At 53.4% G+C, this 20,708-nt stretch overlaps 1 protein-coding gene across 1 annotated transcript in view; it reads left to right on the top strand.

Moving 5' to 3' along the window:
• Window positions 1-19,178, top strand: part of DISP3 (dispatched RND transporter family member 3) — a 32,909-nt gene extending 13,731 nt beyond the window's left edge. The window contains 11 exon segments of the mRNA XM_038377130.2: window positions 219-341; window positions 1,052-1,188; window positions 1,955-2,136; window positions 2,958-3,088; window positions 3,211-3,386; window positions 4,813-4,939; window positions 6,304-6,449; window positions 7,249-7,408; window positions 7,905-8,018; window positions 9,952-10,118; window positions 11,173-19,178. Of these exon segments, the coding sequence (XP_038233058.1) occupies window positions 219-341; window positions 1,052-1,188; window positions 1,955-2,136; window positions 2,958-3,088; window positions 3,211-3,386; window positions 4,813-4,939; window positions 6,304-6,449; window positions 7,249-7,408; window positions 7,905-8,018; window positions 9,952-10,118; window positions 11,173-11,535 (1,826 nt within the window). The 3' untranslated portion in view covers window positions 11,536-19,178.
• Window positions 19,179-20,708: the final 1,530 nt, after the last annotated feature.

The raw sequence follows: 20,708 nt of genomic DNA, 5'->3' as shown, positions 1-20,708 counted from the left end.
TGTGGGGCCGAGCTGATGGAGGTCCCGGTGTGTTACCGGCCCAGGAGGGGGAGCGCTGGGTCAGGGGCCGAGCTGATGGAGGTCCCAGTGTGTTACCGGCCCAGGAGGGGGAAGTGCAGGGTGTGGGGTTGAGCTGACGGAGGTCCGGTGTGTTCCTGGCACACCGAGCTCTGACAATGCCATTCTCCTTTTCCTCCCTGACTAACCTTGTGGGACAGGTTTGTTTCAGGAAAAGCCCCACAATCTGCAAAGCAACATTCGAACCTCCTTGGAGAAGAGGAAACGGGGCTCGGGGCCCCCTTGGGGGAGCAGAGGGGGTGTGGCTGATGCTGTGCAACAGGGTGAGTGCACAAGGGGACTGGCTGTCGGTCATTCTGTCCTGTCGCTGATTTCCGGCTGTGCCAGAGATCCTGTCTGAGAAGGAAGATAGCAAAGGTGGGCTCTGAACAGACAGAGAAAAGGGACATGGCTGCAGATGCCTCCCTACCAAGCCCTGATTTGATGCTGGACGTCGTATGGTTCAGGGAGTGACGAGCCACTGAGAACATTCTCCTTCCCTCTGCCCCCAAATTATCATTGCTCGTTTCTCCCGGCACTTCAACTCATCAGAGCTGCACAGCAGACAGGCACTTGGGAAGAGCAGCTTAACAGAGTGGCAGTGTGGTCTAGTGGTCTGAGCATGGGCCTGGGAGCCAGGAACAGCTGCCTCCTAGTTCCCCCTCTGCCACTGACTTGCTACCGGGCTTTGGGAAGTCATTAAACCTGCTAGTTCCCTCAACCTGCACCCCAAGGGGTTGGAGGATGGGTCAGATCCTGAGCTGCATAGCTCCAGGGGGGTCAGTAGGGCTTGCACCAGCTCAGGATCTCGCCCCGTGTTCACAGGGCACGTTGGAAATGGCACCATCCTGTGGAGAGGCAGAGGGTTGTGTTCGGCTAGTGCTGGGGAGAGGATAGATCAGACGCCCTCTGTGTTCGCTCCCCTGGTTTGTAGCATTAGCCGACCGATTGATATCTTTCACCACCGCCTGACTGACTGTGGTGTGTTTTCTAGATCCCCAGGGGACTGTGTATGTCTCCAAGTCCAAAGGCCAGGGCAGGCCAGCCGTCTACAGGTTCTCCCTCAATGCCAGTGTTCCTGCCTCGTGGCAGATGGTATCCCTGGGAGATGGGGAAGTGCCCTCATTCCAGGTGAGTTAAGTGTGTGCATTAGACTCTTTTATGGCATGCTTGCACTGCAGAGCCTCCTGCTCTGCAGGCAGACAGCAGGAGCTCAGAGATGGGATCAACAGGGCACTGCTGTGAGGAAGCTCGCACTGCTGGCTTCCCAGGTGGCACGGACAGGAACACTTCTTGTGTCCTACCCGGTGTTGCTGGGATGCCAGGTGTCAATACGGGGCTGCTGTTGTGCCACTGTTCATCCCAGAGCCACGGCTGGTGGGAGGTGGCGAGGGATAAGAACTGGCCTGGGTTCCTCAGCTGAGCTGACCCACAGGAGGTTTCTGAACCATCCTGGGGTCCCGCGGGCTGAATTCTTGCTTTGCCCATCTGTCCATGCACAGGCAGGGCAGCCGAACGGATCAATCCCAGCCTAAGGGGCTGAGCCAGGCCTGCACAGGGTGCCTGATGGCTGCCCAGCGGAGATCCCCCAGCACTCGATTTGCAGCAGGACTGAACAACCACAGCTCCAGCTGCAGTCGGGGGGGGGCTCAGCTCCCCCGACAGCCAGGCTCTAGTTGTATCCAGCTCCCCATACTCGGAAAGGAGGCAGAGGTGTGGAAGGGCCAGGTCTGGGTGGCAATGGATTAGCTCCTCCCTGCAGAACCTTTTCTCTCTGGCCCTGTGAGGGTTCAGGGTAAAGCGGGGGGCAGGGGGTGTCTGATGCTGTCTCTTTGACCTTTGCCTGCTCTGCAGCACTGTGCGGTTAAGTGTCTGTTTTCGTTAATCCATTGCTTAGGTGTATAGAGTTCCTTTCGGGAACTTCACCAAGAAGCTGACAGCTTGTGTGTCCACAGTAGGGCTGCTTCAGCAGACGAGCCCCCGGAAATGGATGATGACCACTTTGTCCTGCGACACCAAGAGAGGCTGGAAGTTCGACTTCAGTTTCTACGTCGCGGCCAAGGAACAGCAGCGAACGCGGTAACCGTCCCAAGCGGGTTCGGAGCCGTAAATGCTCAGCAGCCGGGGAGTGCCGCTGCCTTGTGGTCAGTGCAAGGAGTGGGGAAGTCAGGATGCCTAGGTTTCTCCTCAGCTCTGCCACAGACTCGCTCTGTGACCTTGGGCAAGAGGCTTCGTTTTGCTGAGCCTCTGTTTCCTCATCCGCAAAATGGGTCTAATTCTGCTACGTATTGTGCACTGCTGCCCTCTTCTGGGTAGAATTGGAATTACTCAGCTATGCACCATAGCCCCTTATGGCTAATGGAGAGTCTAGCTCAAGTGGCAGAGGCCTGTGTGTTTAGAACTGGAGGTTCTGAGTTCGGCATGCGGCCGTGGCGCCCTGCCTAGGAAGCTCTATGAAGTCATGACCTTGTTGTGATACTTTCCCACCTTTGCAGAGGCCACCGGGGTCCAGGGTGGGAGGTGCTGTCCTGGAGCGTGGGATTATCGATGCTGTTAGTGTAATGAATAGAGGGTTGTTAGTGGATTCTTTATGTGATCGAGAGAAATCCCACTCTTGGCTATGTGTGGCCGTGGACAGCACAGATACACCGCTCCCATGGGCACAAACTCATGACACCTCTGAGTCGCTTTCTCCACTCATTCTTTTCACTGCTTCTCCAGAGCTTCCTTCCCTCACCTGCCCCCTCTTTCCCTCTCCTCCCCCTGGCGCAGTTTCTGTTGCCAAGCCCCTAAGCCTGCTTCCTAAGGGCCTGGCAGCATGGAGCTGCTTTGTGCTGACATCTCGCGCCCGCCTTGCTGCTGGGCTGGACGCTCCATCATGCCCTCTGTTTGCCCTGCAGGAAGCTGTATTTCGCCCAGTCGCACAAGCCCCCTTACCACGGCCGAGTGTGCATAGCGCCCCCGGGCTGTCTTCTCAGCTCTAGCCCGGACGGACCCAACAAAGGCTTCCTCTATGTGCCCAGCGAGAAGGGTAAGCTGGGGAGAGCGGCAGAGGGCACGTGGCCATGGCTGCACTGGAAGGGCTCGCTAGGTGGAGTGTTGGCTCAGTTCCTCGCTTTCTCGGCTTGTAACCCTCCCCTCTTTGTTCGACAGGGTCCCCCAAGATGAAGCTCTCGGCCACCTCAGGCTTTAACCCGTGTGGAAACACCGGCTGTGGGAAGCCAGCAGTGCGGCCGCTGGTGGACACGGGGGCCATGGTGTTTGTCGTGTTTGGCATCCACGGAGTGAATCACACCCGACGCCCAGATAACCACGTCATCGGAGACATGGTACACGTGCTTTCCTGCATGCAGGCCCGGCAAGCCCTGGGGTGGCTGATGCAGGAGGACTGTTCCCGAGTTAGATTGCGCTAATGCCTGCCTCCCCGAATTCTCGTGCGCACCCCTCACTCTCCAGCAATCCCTTCCCACCTCTGACCAGCTAAAACAGCAGAGGCAGCAGTGCTGCGATGAGGCACTTAATAAAGCACGTTCGTTGTTTGTGAGCTTACTACAGATATAAATCAGGATCCCCTGGTTCGAATTATTTCCAACTTTCCAGAAACCCCACCTGAGCCCAGGATCTAACCACTTATGTTTGAGACCTCTGGGGCTTGTTGTGGATTTTAGAGGGGGACCCAAATCAGGCTTAGAGTGGAAACTTGGCTGAAAGCTTGACTATGGAGCACCAGCCATTGCTGCATAATTATTGTCTGGCCTGCGGTGAGGTATTAGATTAAATAAATACGATTCAGTTACTCTGGGAAAGTCTGAGTGTCCATGTGCAGCTTAGTTCCCAAATCCGCTAGCCGGACACATGGGTGCTGCTTTCCCAACAAACACCCGCTTACCTTTGTTTTCAGGTAACTGCAGTTACTTCCCATAGTGCAGCACCAGAGCAGTGTGGGAACAATTAACCTTTGCCACTTGGGAATGCAGCCAGGGATAGAGCTGCCCGTCAGACAAGGAGCTGTCTGGGCTGCTCCTACAGGAGTAGCAGGGGGTCCATTTGCTTTTTCAGCATCCGATCAGCCATGCTGTGAATGCCCTTGCTGTCACTTGCCCATGCTCCCCTCATCTAGCCTGGGGGTTTGATTGGCTAGGGCCCGCTCTGCTCCGGGTTTGAACCAGTCTAATGATGTTGGGTAGTTTAAATCAGTCCAACCCCTAGTCTGGACGCAGTTATATCAGTATAACGGTGCCTCTTCCTTGCAGGAATAAATGATACAGCTGTAAGCATCGTTATACCAGCAGGAGGTGTGCCACTCTAACTATACTGGGCTAGTTAAAGGGGTGCTCTTTTTGGGTGTAGACTGGGCTTGTATCTTGCGTGTAGAAAAGCCCTTGGGGTGTAGCTGTAACACCTCTGTAGCTCTGATTGGCTCACCAGACTTGTCTGGGTGCTGTTGTGAGCTGGGCAGGGTTATAGGTACAGGGGCACCCCAGGCTAACCTGCTGAGCAACCCACGTTGTCTCTTCATGCCACTGCTCCTGGTGTCCAAGGCAGGACTCCAGCTCCTGGAGCTAGGATTGTTGGTGCCAGTTATTCTCTATGCCCAAAGCTGGGGCTCTGGACCGCATGCCCAGCTGCGGGGGGTGGAGAATGGGCAGTTGGCGTTGTGTAGTCAGTCACAGGCCTGGGTCCTGCCCCACCCCGCCAGGTGCTGGACGTGAGCCTCACGTGTTCGGCTCTCGCTGTTGTGTCTCCTTGTGAAAGGGCAGCGTTATCTACGATGACAGCTTTGACCTCTTCAAAGAGATTGGCAATCTGTGCCTCATCTGCAAGGCCATTGCCGGCAATGCTGAACTGGTGAAGCCAGGAGGGGCCCAGTGCCTGCCCTCAGGTATGTAGGACAAAGGCCAGCCGGCCTGATTATGGGGACAGGTGCCCGGCAATGACAGGTCCCCATGTAGAGACTGAGCCCGCGCTGCGGGTGGGGTTGGTAAGAGCCATAGAAATTGCACCATCCTGTTCTGCTCTCCATCTTGCTGCAAATCTTAGCTGAAATCATAACTCCCGAGTCCCAGGGGCTGTGACCCTTGGCTCCGTTGCTCTGTCTCATGCTTTGGGGTGTAGTTAAACAATAGACACTGGGCCCAGTGGAGCTGCTACCCTAACGGTGCTGCTAACCTTTTGCTGTGCTCGGAACTGGGTTTGATTAAGACGTGACCCTAACCAGACAAGCTGCAGAAGGGATTGCAGCCTCAAGGTATCTTTCAGCTTCCTCCATCTCCCAGGGCCATGCATATCTTTGTGGGCTTGCTCCTAGAAGCTCCATCACGGAGCTTAGAGATGGAACAGATCATCCAGTCTGTTCCCGTCATGGTGGCTCCATGATGTCAGTGGAGTTCCTCCACTTTTCCCCAGTGCAAGGGAGAGCAGGATCTGGCCCACAGTCCCCACAGAGCAGAGACTTCAGCTAGTGAACTGGTAACCCCTCCTGGGTACGTGGCACTGCTTCGAAGTCATTTACCCAGCATGTCACACCCTGAGGAGGTGTCCCCCTATGCAAGGAGGGCAAGATGATACAGCAAACTCCCATGTTGGGTTTGGAGGGAGCTGCAAGTTAACCCGTATCGGGAGGAGCCCTGAGCCAATTTTAAACATGGGTAAGGAAGGGCACCGCCGTCACCGACGGCAAGGCCAGCAGTGTTCCTGGAGTCGGACACCCCTGCCATCAAACATCTGTCACTCACCCTGTCAGCAAAACTCTCCTGTTGATTTGGGGTGTCTGTGTTGTCTTCTGACCTTGCAGCTTTGAAAACCGATGCAACGTCTTTCTGCCCCAATGTAAGTGCCACCAAGAGTTCAGGAGCTGCCTTTGCGGGGAGGAGGGATGGGGAAGAGAGGTGAAAAGCTAGCAAGGCAGATCCTGAGCTGGCATAACGCGGTGCCACTACATTGACTCCGGCGAGCTGTGTCAACCCACATCAGCTGAGGGCCTGGCGCAGAGAACACAGGGGGTCGCTGGCCTACCACCCCATCCTGCTGGGAGACTAGCGTCTCCTAGGAGGTACCAAATGCCCTCTGCTCCCTTCGAAGCCAGCAGGCGCTGAGGCCCTGGGGTGCCAAGAATCCAAATCTGTAGCCAGGGCAAAGCAGGTGACAGGAGAAGCAGCTGTTCATGAACAAGAACTGCAACTCTGTCTTCTCTGCCCCTTCGCTTCTGTGTGTCCCTCCCCCATCTTCCCCTCTCTCTCTCTCCAGGCTACAGCATCTCCTCCTTTCTGCAGATGCTGCACCCTGAGTGTAAGAACCTCCCTGAGCCAAACCTGCTCCCCGGGCAGCTCTCCCACGGGGCAGTGGGGGTGAAGGATGGCAAAGTGCAGTGGATCTCCATGGCTTTTGAATCGGTGAGGGCACTTCCAAGTTCCCCGGGTCAAGCCTCCTGCTACCAGCTCCCCCGGCACACGACGCAGGGGGCAGGAGGAAACCAAGCAGCCACATTTATGGGGCTGTTCAGATGGCATGATTGGCTTCCGCACCGATTCTCCCAGATGTCCATGTGTTAACCCTGCTCTCTCCAGGGCTCGGCTTTGCAGCACCAGCCCGGCTTTATCTGCAGGAGTCATTTTGCGCTTGCCAATATCTGTGTTCCTGCTGCAGGTGGGCGTCGACCTGCTTGGAGCTGCAAGTGACGAAGGCATCCTATTGCTTCCATTCGCGCCCACAAAATGGCCTGGACAAAGGGGCCAGGCTGAGAGCAGGCTGCAGGTCCCCCAGGTTTTTCTCAGCTGCCAGTGCTGTGAACTCCACCTGGGAGCTGCAAACCTAGCTGCCTCTTCCCCAGCCCTAAAGAGCCTGCCCTGGCGGTTGTGATCCCTGGTTTTGGCCCATCAGACGGGCTGGCTGGCACTGGCTTTGCGGCAGCCGGGACACCACGCCCGTGGTTTGGCTGTCGGGCGTGTGTGGAATGGGCGTGCTGCATCAGAAGGTGCCGTTCAGCACAGTCACTTTTCTAGCCCCCACCTCCTGTTGAGGTCTGCAGACCAAGACCCCTGCTACTCTTGCTGGGCTCTGGAGCGGCGCAGCTACCCGCTGCCAGCTCTTTCACCCCGGATGAGTGGGGAGAGTCAGGGTGGGTAGGTGTGAATGGGAGATGTTGGGCTTGTGTTAGCGACTCTAAGTACCGTCCCATGTGCTTCCTTGCAGACGACCTACCAGGGCAAGTCTTCCTTCCAGACCTACTCCGACTATCTGAAATGGGAGACTTTCTTGCAGCAGCAGCTCCAGCTCTTCCCTGACAGCTCCACTCTCCGGCACGGATTCCAGACCTGCGAGCACTGGAAGCAAATCTTCATGGAGATCATAGGCAGGGGGCTTCAGCACCTATCCCCCTCTGTCCCCAGCACCCTGCCCTCCCGTCACCTGGCTCGGTCACAGATCTTCACTCCAACTTCCTTCTTATTCTCGTGTGGTGCGGGAGCACCCCCAGATCCCAGCCAAGATCAGGCAGCCATCGTGCTGGGTGCTGTATGAACACCTGTCCAGATGCCCACTACCCTGAGGAGCTCACAGGCTAAAGACACCAGACAGAGCCAGGCTGGGAGGGGAAACTGAGGCCTGGAGGGAGAAGTGATTTGCCCACGGTCACCCAGCCCATCAGTGGCAGAGCAGGGGTAGAACTTGGCTCCCCTGACTCCCACTCCATTGCCCCATCCCCTTTATCCTCCCCTTCACGTTTGCCCTAGCTCGAGTTAGTTCCCAGCTGGGTGATCTGCCCCACAGCAAGGCCCTGCTCAGCTCAGCTGGGAGCGCAGCTGCTGCTGCAGTCTGGGGCTGGAACCAGGCTGCTTGCTCTCTTCCAGGTGTGCAGAGTGCCCTGTACGGTCTCATCCTCTCGCTGGTTATCTGCGTGGCTGCAGTTGCTGTGTTCACCACCCACCTTCTCCTCCTGCTGCCAGTGCTGCTCAGCATTCTAGGTAAGACACCCCCTGATGTCTTCCACTTCAAATTGCCAGCAGGAATCGTTGTACCAGGCTTGATTCTCCTCTCGTTTACACTGCTGTGCTCCTATTCATGGCATTGGAGTCACTGCTCATTTACAGCAGAGTGACTCCAATGGGCCTGATTCTGTAACCGCACCGGCCTCACTCCTGATTGCCCTGGGAGTGAGTGGGAAGGGACTCAGGATCCGCGTTTGCAAAGGGTCCCCATCTTGAAAGTAGATTTTTCCTGTCTAGTTTCTGGAACGTTTTCTTTACACAATCTCCTCTATTGGTTTAAATAAGGGTTTTAGCTACCCAAACTCCAGCCCTGCCTCTGGTGTATAATAATGTGATTAAGGCCCATGTGCTCTGAATAACAGTCACTCTCCTTTCCAAAGATCCTCAGTGGGGGATTATAAACACAGAATATTTTAGTGGGTTTGTTAGTGTTTTAAACACATTTGTAAATAGCCTAATTGGTGATTTGACCATATTATGGACCGAGCATGTTGCTAAACTTCCCTTTTTAAATCTATCATTTGAAAATGACTTAGTCTCCCACTCACGACTCACAAATAAACATCACTTTCTTCTAAAAACCAAACATGTGCATAACTCAGACAAGCAAATCAAGGGGGTTTTGTAACATGGGTGCTCCACCCCTTCCCATTTGGGCTGTGCCTCACTGCCAAAGGTTACTGTAGTAAGCTGTAGCTCACGAAAACTTATGCTCAAATAAATATGTTATTCTCTAAGGTGCCACAAGTACTCCTTTTCTTTTTGTAGATCAGTGGTTCTCAACCAGGGGTACAAGTACCCCTGGGGTACTCGGAGGTTTTCCAGGGGGTACATCAACTCATTTAGATATTTGCCTAGCTTTACAACAGTCTATATAAAAAGCGCTAGTGAAGTCAGTACAAACTAAAATTCCATGCAGACAATGACTGGTTTATACTGTTCTCTATATTATGCACTGAAATGTAAGTACAATATTTATATTCCAATTGATTTATTTGATAATTCTATGGTAAAAATGAGAATGTGAATAATTGTTCAGTAACAGTGTGCTCAGACACTTTTCTATTTTTATGTCTGACTTTGTAAGCAAGTGGTTTTGAAGTGAGGGGAAACTTGGGGGTACGAAAGACAAATCAGCCTCCTGGAAGATTGAGAACCACTGTCAGTGGTCGGTCAGTCTGTATATCCCCATACAGAGTCAGTCAGTCTGTCTCTCTCATACGATCCTCCATCACTCTAGTGTCTGAGCACCTCACAATCTGAGAGCCTAATTTTGAAGCTCCATCCCTAGGTTCTCAGAAGAGCTGCTTGGGAATTTTTCAGCAAATCGTTTTTCACCAAACAAATACAGATTCTTAGAAACAGAAATGGTTTGTGGAACCAGGTCCGTGTTGGAGACTCTCCCGACTTGAAAAAAATCATAAAAAAATGAGACATTTCCAGTTTTCTGGTTCGAAAGGATTTTTTGTTTTGCAATTTAAACTAATTAGACTGAAACAAAAAAACCTTTTTTTTTTTTTTAAAAGGTCAAAATCAAAATAAAACCTGTCAATCTGCTGAAATGGGAAAAGTCTGGGCCTTTTTGAGTCATGAACATTTTCGAGCTGTTGACTTTCCATCCCAACAGTAAGAATGTTCAGACGCTCAGAAAACATCAGTGCTACGGGAGGAGGGCAGCGTGCCCAGTTCTAGTTTGGGGTCTCTCTCTGTCTGATGCAGGGAGGAAGGGGTCGGCTGGTCGGAATGAGACTGGCTGGGATGCTCTGTGCTAGACGGCGGTGCATAGGGCCGTAGCTGCTTCATTGCCTTCAGTGGAGCAGCTCGGATTGATGCCCCTTGTTCAGGGAGCTCAGGCTTGATCTAGCCCGAAGCCCAACTTTGCTTGCTGTTCCCCCACCTCTTTGTGCAGGGGTTGTCTGCCTGGTGGTGACCATCATGTATTGGTCTGGCTGGGAAATGGGCGCCGTGGAGGCGATTTCTCTCTCCATCCTCGTCGGCTCCTCCGTCGATTACTGCGTGCACCTGGTGGAGGGCTACCTGCTGGCGGGGGAGAACTTGCCCCTTCACCAGGCAGAGGTGAGTTCCGCCCCAGCCTCTTCCTCATGCTGATGTGAGGGCACGTGGAGCCGGGCCACGGCAGGGCCTCTCTCGCATGGAGCTGGGTCGGAGGGGGCAAGCTGCAAGGAGGCTACCTTCCTTCCCCCCATCGGCCCCAGAGGAGCTCCCTGGTGCCCAGGCTGTGCCCCTGGGCTTTGACACAGGCCTCAGCTGTGCTGCAACTGGCAGAGTGGTGGTTCTGAGCTGGGGCCTGTGTCCCCGGGACTGGCCCCCCCTAGTACTTTGCCCTTATGCAGACAGTCCCTGTGCTGGGGCAGTCACTGGAGTCCAGGGGCACCCTTCTCTTCCCCTCCTGCTACGGGTATGTCTACAGTGCAACCAAAACACTGCAGCACCAAGGCTCAGAGGCCAAGACGAATGGCTCAGGCGGGTCTAGAAACAGCAGCCTAGCTGTTCGGGCTCGCCCTGCAAGGAGGGGGGTCTTAGCGCCTGGGCTCTACGCTGCTGGTTTTAGCCCTGCGAGCCCGAGGCAGTTGGCCAGGGCTCTGAGGCTCACTGCTGTGGGTCTTGTATTGCAGTGTAGACACACCCTGAATGCTGTGCCTCGCTGCACTTGGCCATGCTCTTTCGGGGCAGGACAGCTGAAGGGCCAGGAGGTGCCTCTAATGCATCTTTGGCCCCGTGCACACTTTTCCCGCTCCAGGGGATGACTGGGGCTAGACTTTGGGGAATCTACAATGCAAGGGTCAGAGTTACATCCCTCAAACTGGAGTAACTCTGCTGGCTTCAGGGGAGTCCCTCCACATGGACACTGGGGTAGTGGACACCAGACGCTGCTTTACAGGTCTTGCCTCTGCTGGGATTGTAACCCCGAGTGCAGGCTGGCAGCATCTGACTCGCACCAGTTCCATGCGATCTGTACTGGTGCCACTTATCCTGGGCTGATAGCACCTCCGTGCGAGCGACTTCTACTGCTTGCAGCTGTGCCAGGGGCTAAAAACCCCATGCAGACGAGGCCCCGGCACTCCTGTGCCTTCTGGGTGCCTTCTAATGCTGCCATCTGCCCCGCCAGGACCCCACCTCCTGCCGCCAGTGGAGGACGATCGAAGCCGTCCGGCACGTGGGCGTGGCCATCGTCTCCAGCGCAGTCACCACGGTGATCGCCACCGTCCCGCTCTTCTTCTGCATCATCGCCCCCTTTGCCAAATTTGGGAAGATCGTGGCCCTCAACACGGGTGTCTCCATCCTGTACACCCTGACTGTGAGCACGGCCCTGCTGGGCGTCCTGGCGCCCAGCACCTTCACCCGCAGCAGGACTTCCTTCCTCAAGGCTCTGGTGGGGGTTCTCCTGGTGGGCGTCTTGGGGCTGGGCGTTTGCCTGGCCCTGCTGCAGAGTGGCGTGAAGATCCCCCTCCCCAACGGGACATCCCTGTAGTCCCCACACCGGGCTGCCTCCATCTCTCTTTCTCCCTATTTTTTTTTAAAGGATATTTTTTGTAAAAATGAAAAAAAAATCCCTTTTTCTGGATGTTTTTTCAACTCCAGAGGCACCTTATTTTCTACTGGGTTTTGCTCTAAACTTGTATTTATTTTGGCGGTCATGGATGGATGGACTGACAGTGCACCAGGGCCACAGTAACTCACAGCCTCCTCCTTCTTCTTTTTCTTGTTTGTTAATGAATGGAGGGTTCGGAGACCTTGGCACCCCACCCCCTGTATGACACCCCCCTGATGTATGCGCCACCACAGATGATCCACTTAGTCCTTCAAAATAGGACTTAAGTGAGAGATAGGCATTGTGAGTTTCATCCCCTGGGCTCGATTCTTGACTCGGGTAATCTACTTCTGCTGATTTACACCTGCAGAGAGTCCGGCCCTCTGAGATGAGGAGGTTTCGGGGGCATTGGGGAAAGTCCATTGAGGTTGTCCAAGGGTCAGTGATTCCCAAGGAAGCTTCTGCTGCCACTGGTCCGCGCCCCAGCCTATGGGGATCCAGAATTTGCACCAGCCGGGTTGGCTATCGTGGGAGTTCTTGTTGGCTGAGCTCACGTGTCACTTTGGGGTTATCTGTCTGTTTGGTTTGGCTGGATGCAGCTGCTGGTGTGTCCTTTTCAGCTGGAGTCCCAGAGCCAAGAGCACAGCGGGGTTTAGGGGTCCCTTTTCCTGAGCGTGTGTTGTGTGCTGGGGATGAATTTGCTGGATACTTTATGGGCACGTTCCCCTGTCCTGGTGCTAAGGTGAAGCCCACAGGGTCACCTGCTTGTCGACCTGCCCCCACCCCTTCTCTTTGCCTCCCCACTTAGCGCATGATGGCCACTCTGACCCATTCCCACCTCTGTGCCCCAGGTTCATTTTGTCAAGTGAGCTGCTTCATGGGGCACTGGCGTGGGGTCATCAACAGGTAGATTCTCTGCAGGTAGCATCTTCTCCTCTTCACCGGGGGCACTGCAGAACTCACCCCCACTCTTCTAAACACCAGCTCTAACGGATGGGCCGGTGATCCTATCTCCCTCCCGGGGCATAGCATTGTGCAGTTAGCTCATGGGCATATTTACAGTCAGCAATGCAGTGATCAGGAATGCAATTACCTACTCTGTCTCTCTCCAGTCCCCACAGTCGGGCTAAGACAGTAACAACAGCCAGCACTGACGTTTCCTACCACTCATCCCCTGCGCAGCTCGGCGTGGGTAACATCTCCCACTGCCACCGCCACTGGGGAGAGGATTGTGGACCTTCACCACACAGGCCTCTGCCACTGGTAGCAATGATGCACGTAGCCCCCGTCCCATTGATAAAGGGCAGGGCTCATCCTATGTGGCAGTTTTGGTGCAGCCCCCGGCAGCTGCCTGCTTGGAACAGATGGTTTATATTAAAGTAGAATGAAATTGCAAAGTGGGACCATTAACAAGTACATTTTTAGGCATCACTGATTCCATCATATTCTTAAAATGGAAATAACTAAGTGTGTGCATTGATATGCAGCACATCTGTTCCCCGGCAGAAGGGGAGCGGGTCAGGCCCAATGGGAGTTGCATTAAACGTTATTTACCAGGAGACGCGGCAGCAGAAGTGGGGCTGGGTTCATCATTTGTTTGCAGATACTGAATCCCTGGTGGATTCGTATTTGATCTCTGGATTGAATGGCCCCTTTTAAAAAATGTAAGCGCACAGTGGGATTAGATCTCTCCATCCCCCATTCGTTGCCTGGGCCAGTGACCACGCTGCTGAGCTCGGGTTCGTGTCCCCAGCTCGGGTCCCTGGCAGAGTCCATGATAAATTCATTTCATGCATTTATTGGTGCCTTTTGAAGTGCAGGATTTTCCCTGGGAAACTGGATTTAGGACCAGACCTTACCAGGGTGCTCAGCTTCCGTTGGCTTGAACAGGAGCGGGTAGAGGGCTCAGCACTCCTCTCCTTGCAGGACTGGGCCCTTCATCCCTTTCACCCCCTGTAAATTCAGCTACCCGATTGTCTCCTTTGTGGCTCAGAAGGCACCTGCATGCGCAGAATTAGCCCAGCTCTGGACGCAGCCTGTCAGTGGTCCTGAGGCTGGGGGAAATTAGGAGCAACTCTACTGCCGGCAGAGAAGTCACGCTGGTGTGAGAGCAGAATCAGGCCCAGGGTTTTCATTACCATGTTGCAGCTGAGTTCCTGCCACAGCTGCTTTGGCATTCGATGAATTCTGGGCCCATTAGTCATTCCCCATTAGCTCAGACTTCAGCAGGGGCAGGTTTTGTATCTCTGACCTGCGCTTCTCCATGGGCCTGCAGAGCCCTATGTCCCCTGATTTCCAGCACTGCTTTCCAAGCACCAGCTTGCTCTGATGTTCCAACGTCAAAATCAATTAACTACCCCCCGGAGTGGCATTTGGTTGCACGGAGCACCAGTGGCAGCGTGGCTGGGGTACAGGGTGTGTGCATGTGACACAGGGAGAGGGTGAGTGCAGAGGAGATGGACCTGAACAGCATCACCAAAGCGATGGCGGGTCTGACAGCAGGACTTGAACTGAGCAAATGCTTCAGCCTCCTGAGACTGATTAAAGCCACGGTTTGTTTGTTTCCAGGTCAACAGGCAGACAAGAGGAAAAGGGGTCTGTGTGTGTGTGAGAGAGAGACAGAGAGAGAGAGAGAGAGAAACAGAGACAGCCCCTGGAGAAAGTCACTCCCGCTGAGTGTGAGGGAGGGATTGGAGTGTCTGGGTTAGGACACAGATCTGTGTCTAGCCCTGCAAACTGCTCATTAGAGCGAATGCGAGCCCAGGAGGTGGGTTTTTTTTGTTCCCCCCCCCAACCCCACATATACAAAGCCTTCTGATGTAAGTCTTTCCCCCTCCGGATGGAAATGCGTGCTGGGATTGCCAGCTCAGCCACTCCTGGGAGGTGAAACAATGCAGCTGGAAACCTTTTATATCTCTTGGGTCCAATCTGGTAAGGTGCTGGGTTCCCCTGGGGGGTTTGCCACATGTCCTCAACTCCCACTGTAGTTTGGGAGTTGGAGAGCACTCAGGATCTAGCAGGATTAGGGGCTGTCCATAAATTATGCAATGCACTGGGGGGGGGGGGTAGGCGCTTAACCTTATGGGTTTGTTTCAGTGTCACAAGGGGTGGGCAGGTCTTGAAAATAACCAACAAAATGTATGTAATTAATTTATGGACAGCCCCTTGGGGCTCTCACCCTGAGTGCTGGGGCCTGACTGCAGAGAGGTTCCCATTGTTTCTCTCTCCCCATCCCAGCTCTAGGAGGGGAGTGGGGTTTGGCTAGTGTCAGGCGCAGGATATGATGTTCTGCTTGTGGCTTTGGAAGGTGTTAGACAGGAAGGGGGAAGTGAGAGCAAATAGCAGAATAAGTTAGAAAGTGGGGAGACTGAGGCCTCATTGTGCCAGGTGTTGTATAAATGCACAGTGAGAGGCAAAACCTACCACAGAGAGATCCATCTATGGGGCAAGACCCAGCGTGAGCTGGGGGGGTGGGGAAGTGAGGCACAAAGAGGTGAAAGCGACTTGTCCAAGGTCACCCAGCAGGCCAGTGGCAGAGCCAGGAATAGAATGCAGGTCTCCTGACTCCCAGGCCAGTCCTCTATCCACTAGAGCACACAGCTCGTATCCTCTAATCCCGCCCCCAACCCCCTGAAACTTGGTGATATGAACATTTAATTCACATATCAACCTGATTTTAGCAGCTCTTCCCTTAGGGGGCCAGCTGAAACATCCCAGCCCCCTCTCGCTTTTATCCAGCAACCCCGCTGACCATCAATGTACCTGAAAGGAGAGCACAGCGGGTTCAGTTCAGCCGGTGAGAGGATGTGAGTTTCAAAGCTTGCTGTCTCCTAGCAGCACCCCGGCGTGTCTCCCCCCAGGGCTACCTGTAAATAGCTGTCGGTGGCTCTCACCTGCTAATGACCCTGCCTGCTGGCTGCCTTTAGGATGCATAGGTCACTGGGTTTATGCCTCCTTTAGCAAATACCACCCTAAATGTATAATGGAATGGGACCAAACCACCCTAAAGGTGCTTCAGACCCTCCACCTCTCCTCAAGAGTCTGAGGAGAGGGCCCCTCATTGGCAAATGTGTATGCTTGGCCCCAGGGAGCCAGGGTTTGCTTTGGCCTTATTTCCTGTAACAACAGCATAGTCTTCAGATTAGAAAATGGCCCATTTGCTTGAGCAAATACAAAGGTGGGTCTGATGCTGCCATAGTGGGAACTGGAGCCCTGAAACAGCTGCTCATAGCACTGGGAATCAAGAACCGGCTGGCATGGTGCCAGCCCTTCAGCAGATGCTGTGTCTAAATCAGCCCCTCCAAACCTTCACCTGTCTCCCTCCCCTAATGGCTCCTCTGCAGCCTGCATCTGAGAAGAGACTCCGTTGGGTTCCTGTCCCTGAAATCTCCTGGCTGGGAAGGGAGTATGGGTTCATCTTTCTCTCTCCTAGAGAACTCACACTGCTAGACTAGTCATGGACTGCCACCCGAGTGAGGAGTCCCATTGAAATCTATTAGACCTGGGTGGGAAATGGTTTTCCCATCCTGCAAAACTTTGAGATCTCCCACATCCCATATGAGTGCCAAAGCCAGTGGGCTACAGGGTCAGTCTGTCTCGGGGGCCCCAGGAATACTGAATTATTTACAAAGTGGAACAGCTCCAACATGAGCGCTTGAGAAAGCTTGGGGACTTGAACCAGGGTCTCCCAGGAGAATGCCCTGACCACCAGCTGATTAGCTATTCTGGATGCAGGGAGGGTCTTGCTCACTCCATCTCTCACCAGAAATTCCCTCCTGGACCTGAGAAATCTTTCCTGGTGAAACTGGCTTGTTCCTGCAAAAACTTTAGGTTTTGCCAAATGGGCATTTTTTCTGATGCAAAGCCGTTTTGTCCAAAAAATTCCTGCCCGGCTCTAAAAGCGATAGGCAAGCTCTTGGCGTAGGTCACTGCACAATGCAAGCAAGGCGGTGACAAACCCTGCGAGTGTCCATGGAGTAGCAGGGCAAAGGAGGGGACCTGTATTTAACAGCACTGTGGTGTCAAAAGGCTGGGAGGGCTAAGATCAAGTGTAATTCCTGTTGATATTGCCCGACCTACTCAGGCTACGGGTCGCATGTGCTAGGCAGTGTACTAACACCCAGGAAGACCCGAATCCCTGCTCGGAAGGGTTCCAACGGGACAGTCTGACTCAAGGGATCACACACAACATCTACACCCACACACAACGTTTGAACCCAAACCACTACTGAACAACCGCACTGCATAGAAAAATGAAAACTGGTGCAGGACACACACAACGTCGGTGCACAGGCAAAGCCTAGCTTTCTGGGGGGTAAGCTGATGCTGCAGGCTTATTAATTCTGTCATGGCTTTTAAACCACTTGATTCCTGCACTACGCCCTCGAAAGCCTGAGACTGAAATATTTGTCATGCAGCATTTTCTGTGTTGCATGGACTTGTGAGTTCTGGTCCAGTTGCTGGAGAGCTGAGGATTAGCTGGTTCAGGGGATCGGTGGTAGAACTGGTTGGAAGTTTGCTGGTGGAACGATTTTCACTGGAAAATGCCGATTTGCCCAAGGAGAAATGTTTCACAGAAAGGCGGTTGTGGGGTTTGTTTTTGACAAAATGGTGTTTTTAAAAAAAAAAAAAATCAGAAGGGAGCGTTCTGCCCCAGCGCACATAATCTGTTTCGACCGTTGCAGCCCAGACCGTTTGGATTTTTCCGTTTCAAAACAATTTTTAAAAATTTTATATGATGTAATACAAAAGAACCTTAAAAAGTCATAATTGGAACAAAACATTTAGAAATGTGGCTATTTGATATGAAATGTGTCAATCGACTCAAAATGAAATTTTTTTTCAGAATTTTATTTTGTGGCAAAATTTCAAAATTGGGTGTGTTCATTACGTTGGGGCCTGGAAAACACTTCCAAAAGCATGGAAAACCCGGTTCCTCCCCAGCTGTAAGCAGGAGCCTCCCACCACTTGGCTGTAAGGGGGGATTGAAGGGTGTTGCTATTTGTTGTTATTTGTATTACGGCGGCACGGCTGTCCTGTGTATAGTACAAATGTAACTGTTGTTTGTGCTACCAAGAGGCCCCGAGTCAGGTCAGGACCCCATTGTGCTAGGCACTGTACGGACACACAGTAGAAGGCGGTCCCTGCCTCAAAGAGCTTACGGTCTATGTTGAATGGGGTTAGGGTTGGGGAAATCGAGGGCAAGTGACTTACTCCAGGTCCTACACTAGGTGAGTGGCAAAGCTGGGAATCGGACCCTGAGCTCACTCCTAGGCCTGCACTGCCTCCTTTGAGTTACACAGTGATCTCTGCAATGAGCTGATAGTTTCAGCCCACATCTAGGTGAGAAGTACCCATATTAAAGTTGGCCTCCTTTTGTGGCAGGTTCAGCCCGTCAGAGCTGCTTGGGGCATGGAGCCTGAACTCCCTCTTCGAGAGGGGTCCCCTGGCCAGTCAGTAAGACCTGCCCCGTGATGCTGGCCTTGTCCTGTGGGGGCATTGGGCACATCAGATGCCATGAAGCCAGCTTGAAAATTAACTGCGGGGAAAAAGGAATGCAAAAAACCCAGCAGCATTTGCTGGGTGGGGGGAGAAGGGGACAGGCGAACAGCCAAGAGTGGGGAGGATGAGACGGTCACTCTTGGGGGCCCTGACCTTGGCTCTACTGGAGCCAGATTGGAATAGTTAGTTTCCCGGTCTTCAAAGAGACTTTTCGGGCCCTTAATTTTCTTGCTGGAGAATCCTGCTCTCCTGGAAGGCTATAAAAGGCCTGTTATTTATCACGGCAACTGACATAAATCCTCCCGCCCTCTCCTGCAGCTTAGCCTTGCCGATTGATTTACAGCCAAGCATGGCAAACTCAAAGTCTCCTGGTTATTCCTTTTAAAATCACTCCTCCCAAGGGGTAGCGTTTACAGCTTGGCTCACACGTTTTAATCAGCGTGGAGCATGGAGCCTGAACGCCACAGACCTAGGGCCCTTGCTAATGCAGTTGTGGGGGGAGCGGATACCTCCGCTAACTCCCCGGGTTAGGTTCAGAGCTGCCTCTGCCTGGGGGCAAGTGTCCATCAAGATCTGGTCTCCTCTCTCCGTTGTGAGCAGACCGCCGTCCTGCATAGGGTCCCGATCTCCCCCTCCGTTGCACCTGGGCAGTATGGCAATTCCATCCTGGTAGGAAGGCTGCTGGTAGGGCAAAGAGATGGGAGCGGGAGGCCATGCAAGCTGGGCCGGCGGAGCAGGGAGGGGGCATGGAGGTGGGAGGGTGAGGGCCAGGCAGGGAGTTCAGACATCTTGGAGGTGGGTGGGCAGAGACTGAGGGAAGGGATGGCTCTGGGAAACAGAAGAGTGAGGAGCAAGCTAGTGGGAGGGGGTGGGCTGAGAGCAGAGGGTAGCAAGGGCAGAGGGCTGGGCCGTGGTGCGTTTCACCTTGTATGCAGAAGCGAGAGCGCTGGCTCTCCGAGGGACGTAGCACAATCCCTGATGTCATGTACCCACGTTACTTTTGTAGGTCCTCTCCTGCCCACACTACTTTCGGTGTTCCTTGACTTTTGGAGACTGTTGTAAATAAAAGATTTTGACATTCACACTGGTGCCTCCGTTGGTCTGTCTCAGGGCTTCCACTACCATTTGGAGATTGCTTGGGGCCTTTTAAAAGCTCTCTGAAAACTTCAAAAGACTATGGACCAGATTCTCCAGTGCCCTGCCCGTTGTGTCACCATTTACACCAGTGTGACGTGCATGCCAGAGTGCCCTGATTTACTAGTGTTTCACACCTACGCGATGCTGCCATTGTACTGGGGTGAGTGGTTCCACGAGTGTCAGCACAAGATCTAGATCTGACGTCTTCAGCGTCTCAGTCTGAGGTTCTGAGCCCACTACAGGAGTGGGTGGGTGAGGTTCTGTACCCTGTGGTGTGCAGGTCGTCAGATTAACTGATCACGATGGTCCCTTCTGGCCTTAAAGTCTATGAATTAGGGCCTGATATTGGTTGCCATGTTCCATAGCTGGCTATAATTCCCTACAGATTGTGCTGGCTGGGTGGAGAGTATTTAACTGCAGTTGAGGATCTTGGTAAGAAAAGACAGGTCTCCTCGATCCTTACTGGTGGCTGATGACCATCTTATACAGTGAGGGGAGTCTTCTCATAGGATGATAGCAGTGAGCTTGTCTGCTGCTGTCCACTGTGTTTTATTACCCAGTTACCTGGTGAAGAACTGCTGGTCACAAGCACATGGTGCAGCCTTGGCCTCTTCTCTCCTTAACATTCACATCCATCCCCAAATCGTCCATCTCCTCAAAAGGAAGTAAAAGATTGTCACTCCTTTTTGACCTGAGCAGCTAGTCAAAGTTCAGGGCCCTGGGGATGTTCCAGTGGGAAGGAGAAAATGATGGTGTCTGGTATTTTCTTTGATGCAATCTTGTTTAGTTCCAAGGACTGTACAAAAGTCCCATGTCTCTGCATGGAGAAGACACCAACATCAAGAGGAGCAGTGTCTTCGCGTACAGCCCCCAAGCCTCTCCAGCCAACACCAGACTCCAAAGCGCTCGCCCTTGTTTTTTCCAGGGTCACAGCTCCTACCTCTGCCTCTCGTCTTCTCATTTCTAATTTCTGTGAGTTCTCTCATACACCCACCCACCTGTGGTCCCAATACCCACTCGAACCCTTTGCCCACATGGTGCTAGTTTCTGGGCAGACTCCGTGGACATGTCTACACAGCAAAGAAAACCCATGTCTGGCCCTTGCCAGCCAACTTGGGCTTGCAGGGCTGTTTCATTGCTGTATAGACTTCTAGGATCTGGCTGGAGCCTGAACGCTGGGACCCTCCCACTTCGCAGAATCCTAGAGCCCTGGGGTCAAGCTGGCGTTTGGAAGTCTACACAGCAACGAAGCAACCCTGGAGCCTGAGCCCCGCGAGTCCAAGTTGGCTGCCGCAAGCCAGCTGCAGATGTCCAATTGCTGTGTAGACATACCTTGCTAGGCTTCATTTTAGGTGTAGCCCCTTAACCATCTCTCACAACTCTCTTAAGTGGAGGACCCATTCCCACCTCAGTTTGGATGAGGTTTTAACAGCCCATTACAAGGTTTCACCCAGCTCATAACAATATAACACGGA

The sequence above is a fragment of the Dermochelys coriacea genome, chromosome 18 (genome assembly GCF_009764565.3).
Source record: "Dermochelys coriacea isolate rDerCor1 chromosome 18, rDerCor1.pri.v4, whole genome shotgun sequence".
NCBI lineage: Eukaryota > Metazoa > Chordata > Testudines > Dermochelyidae > Dermochelys > Dermochelys coriacea.
This window is presented reverse-complemented; position numbering and strand designations above follow the sequence as displayed.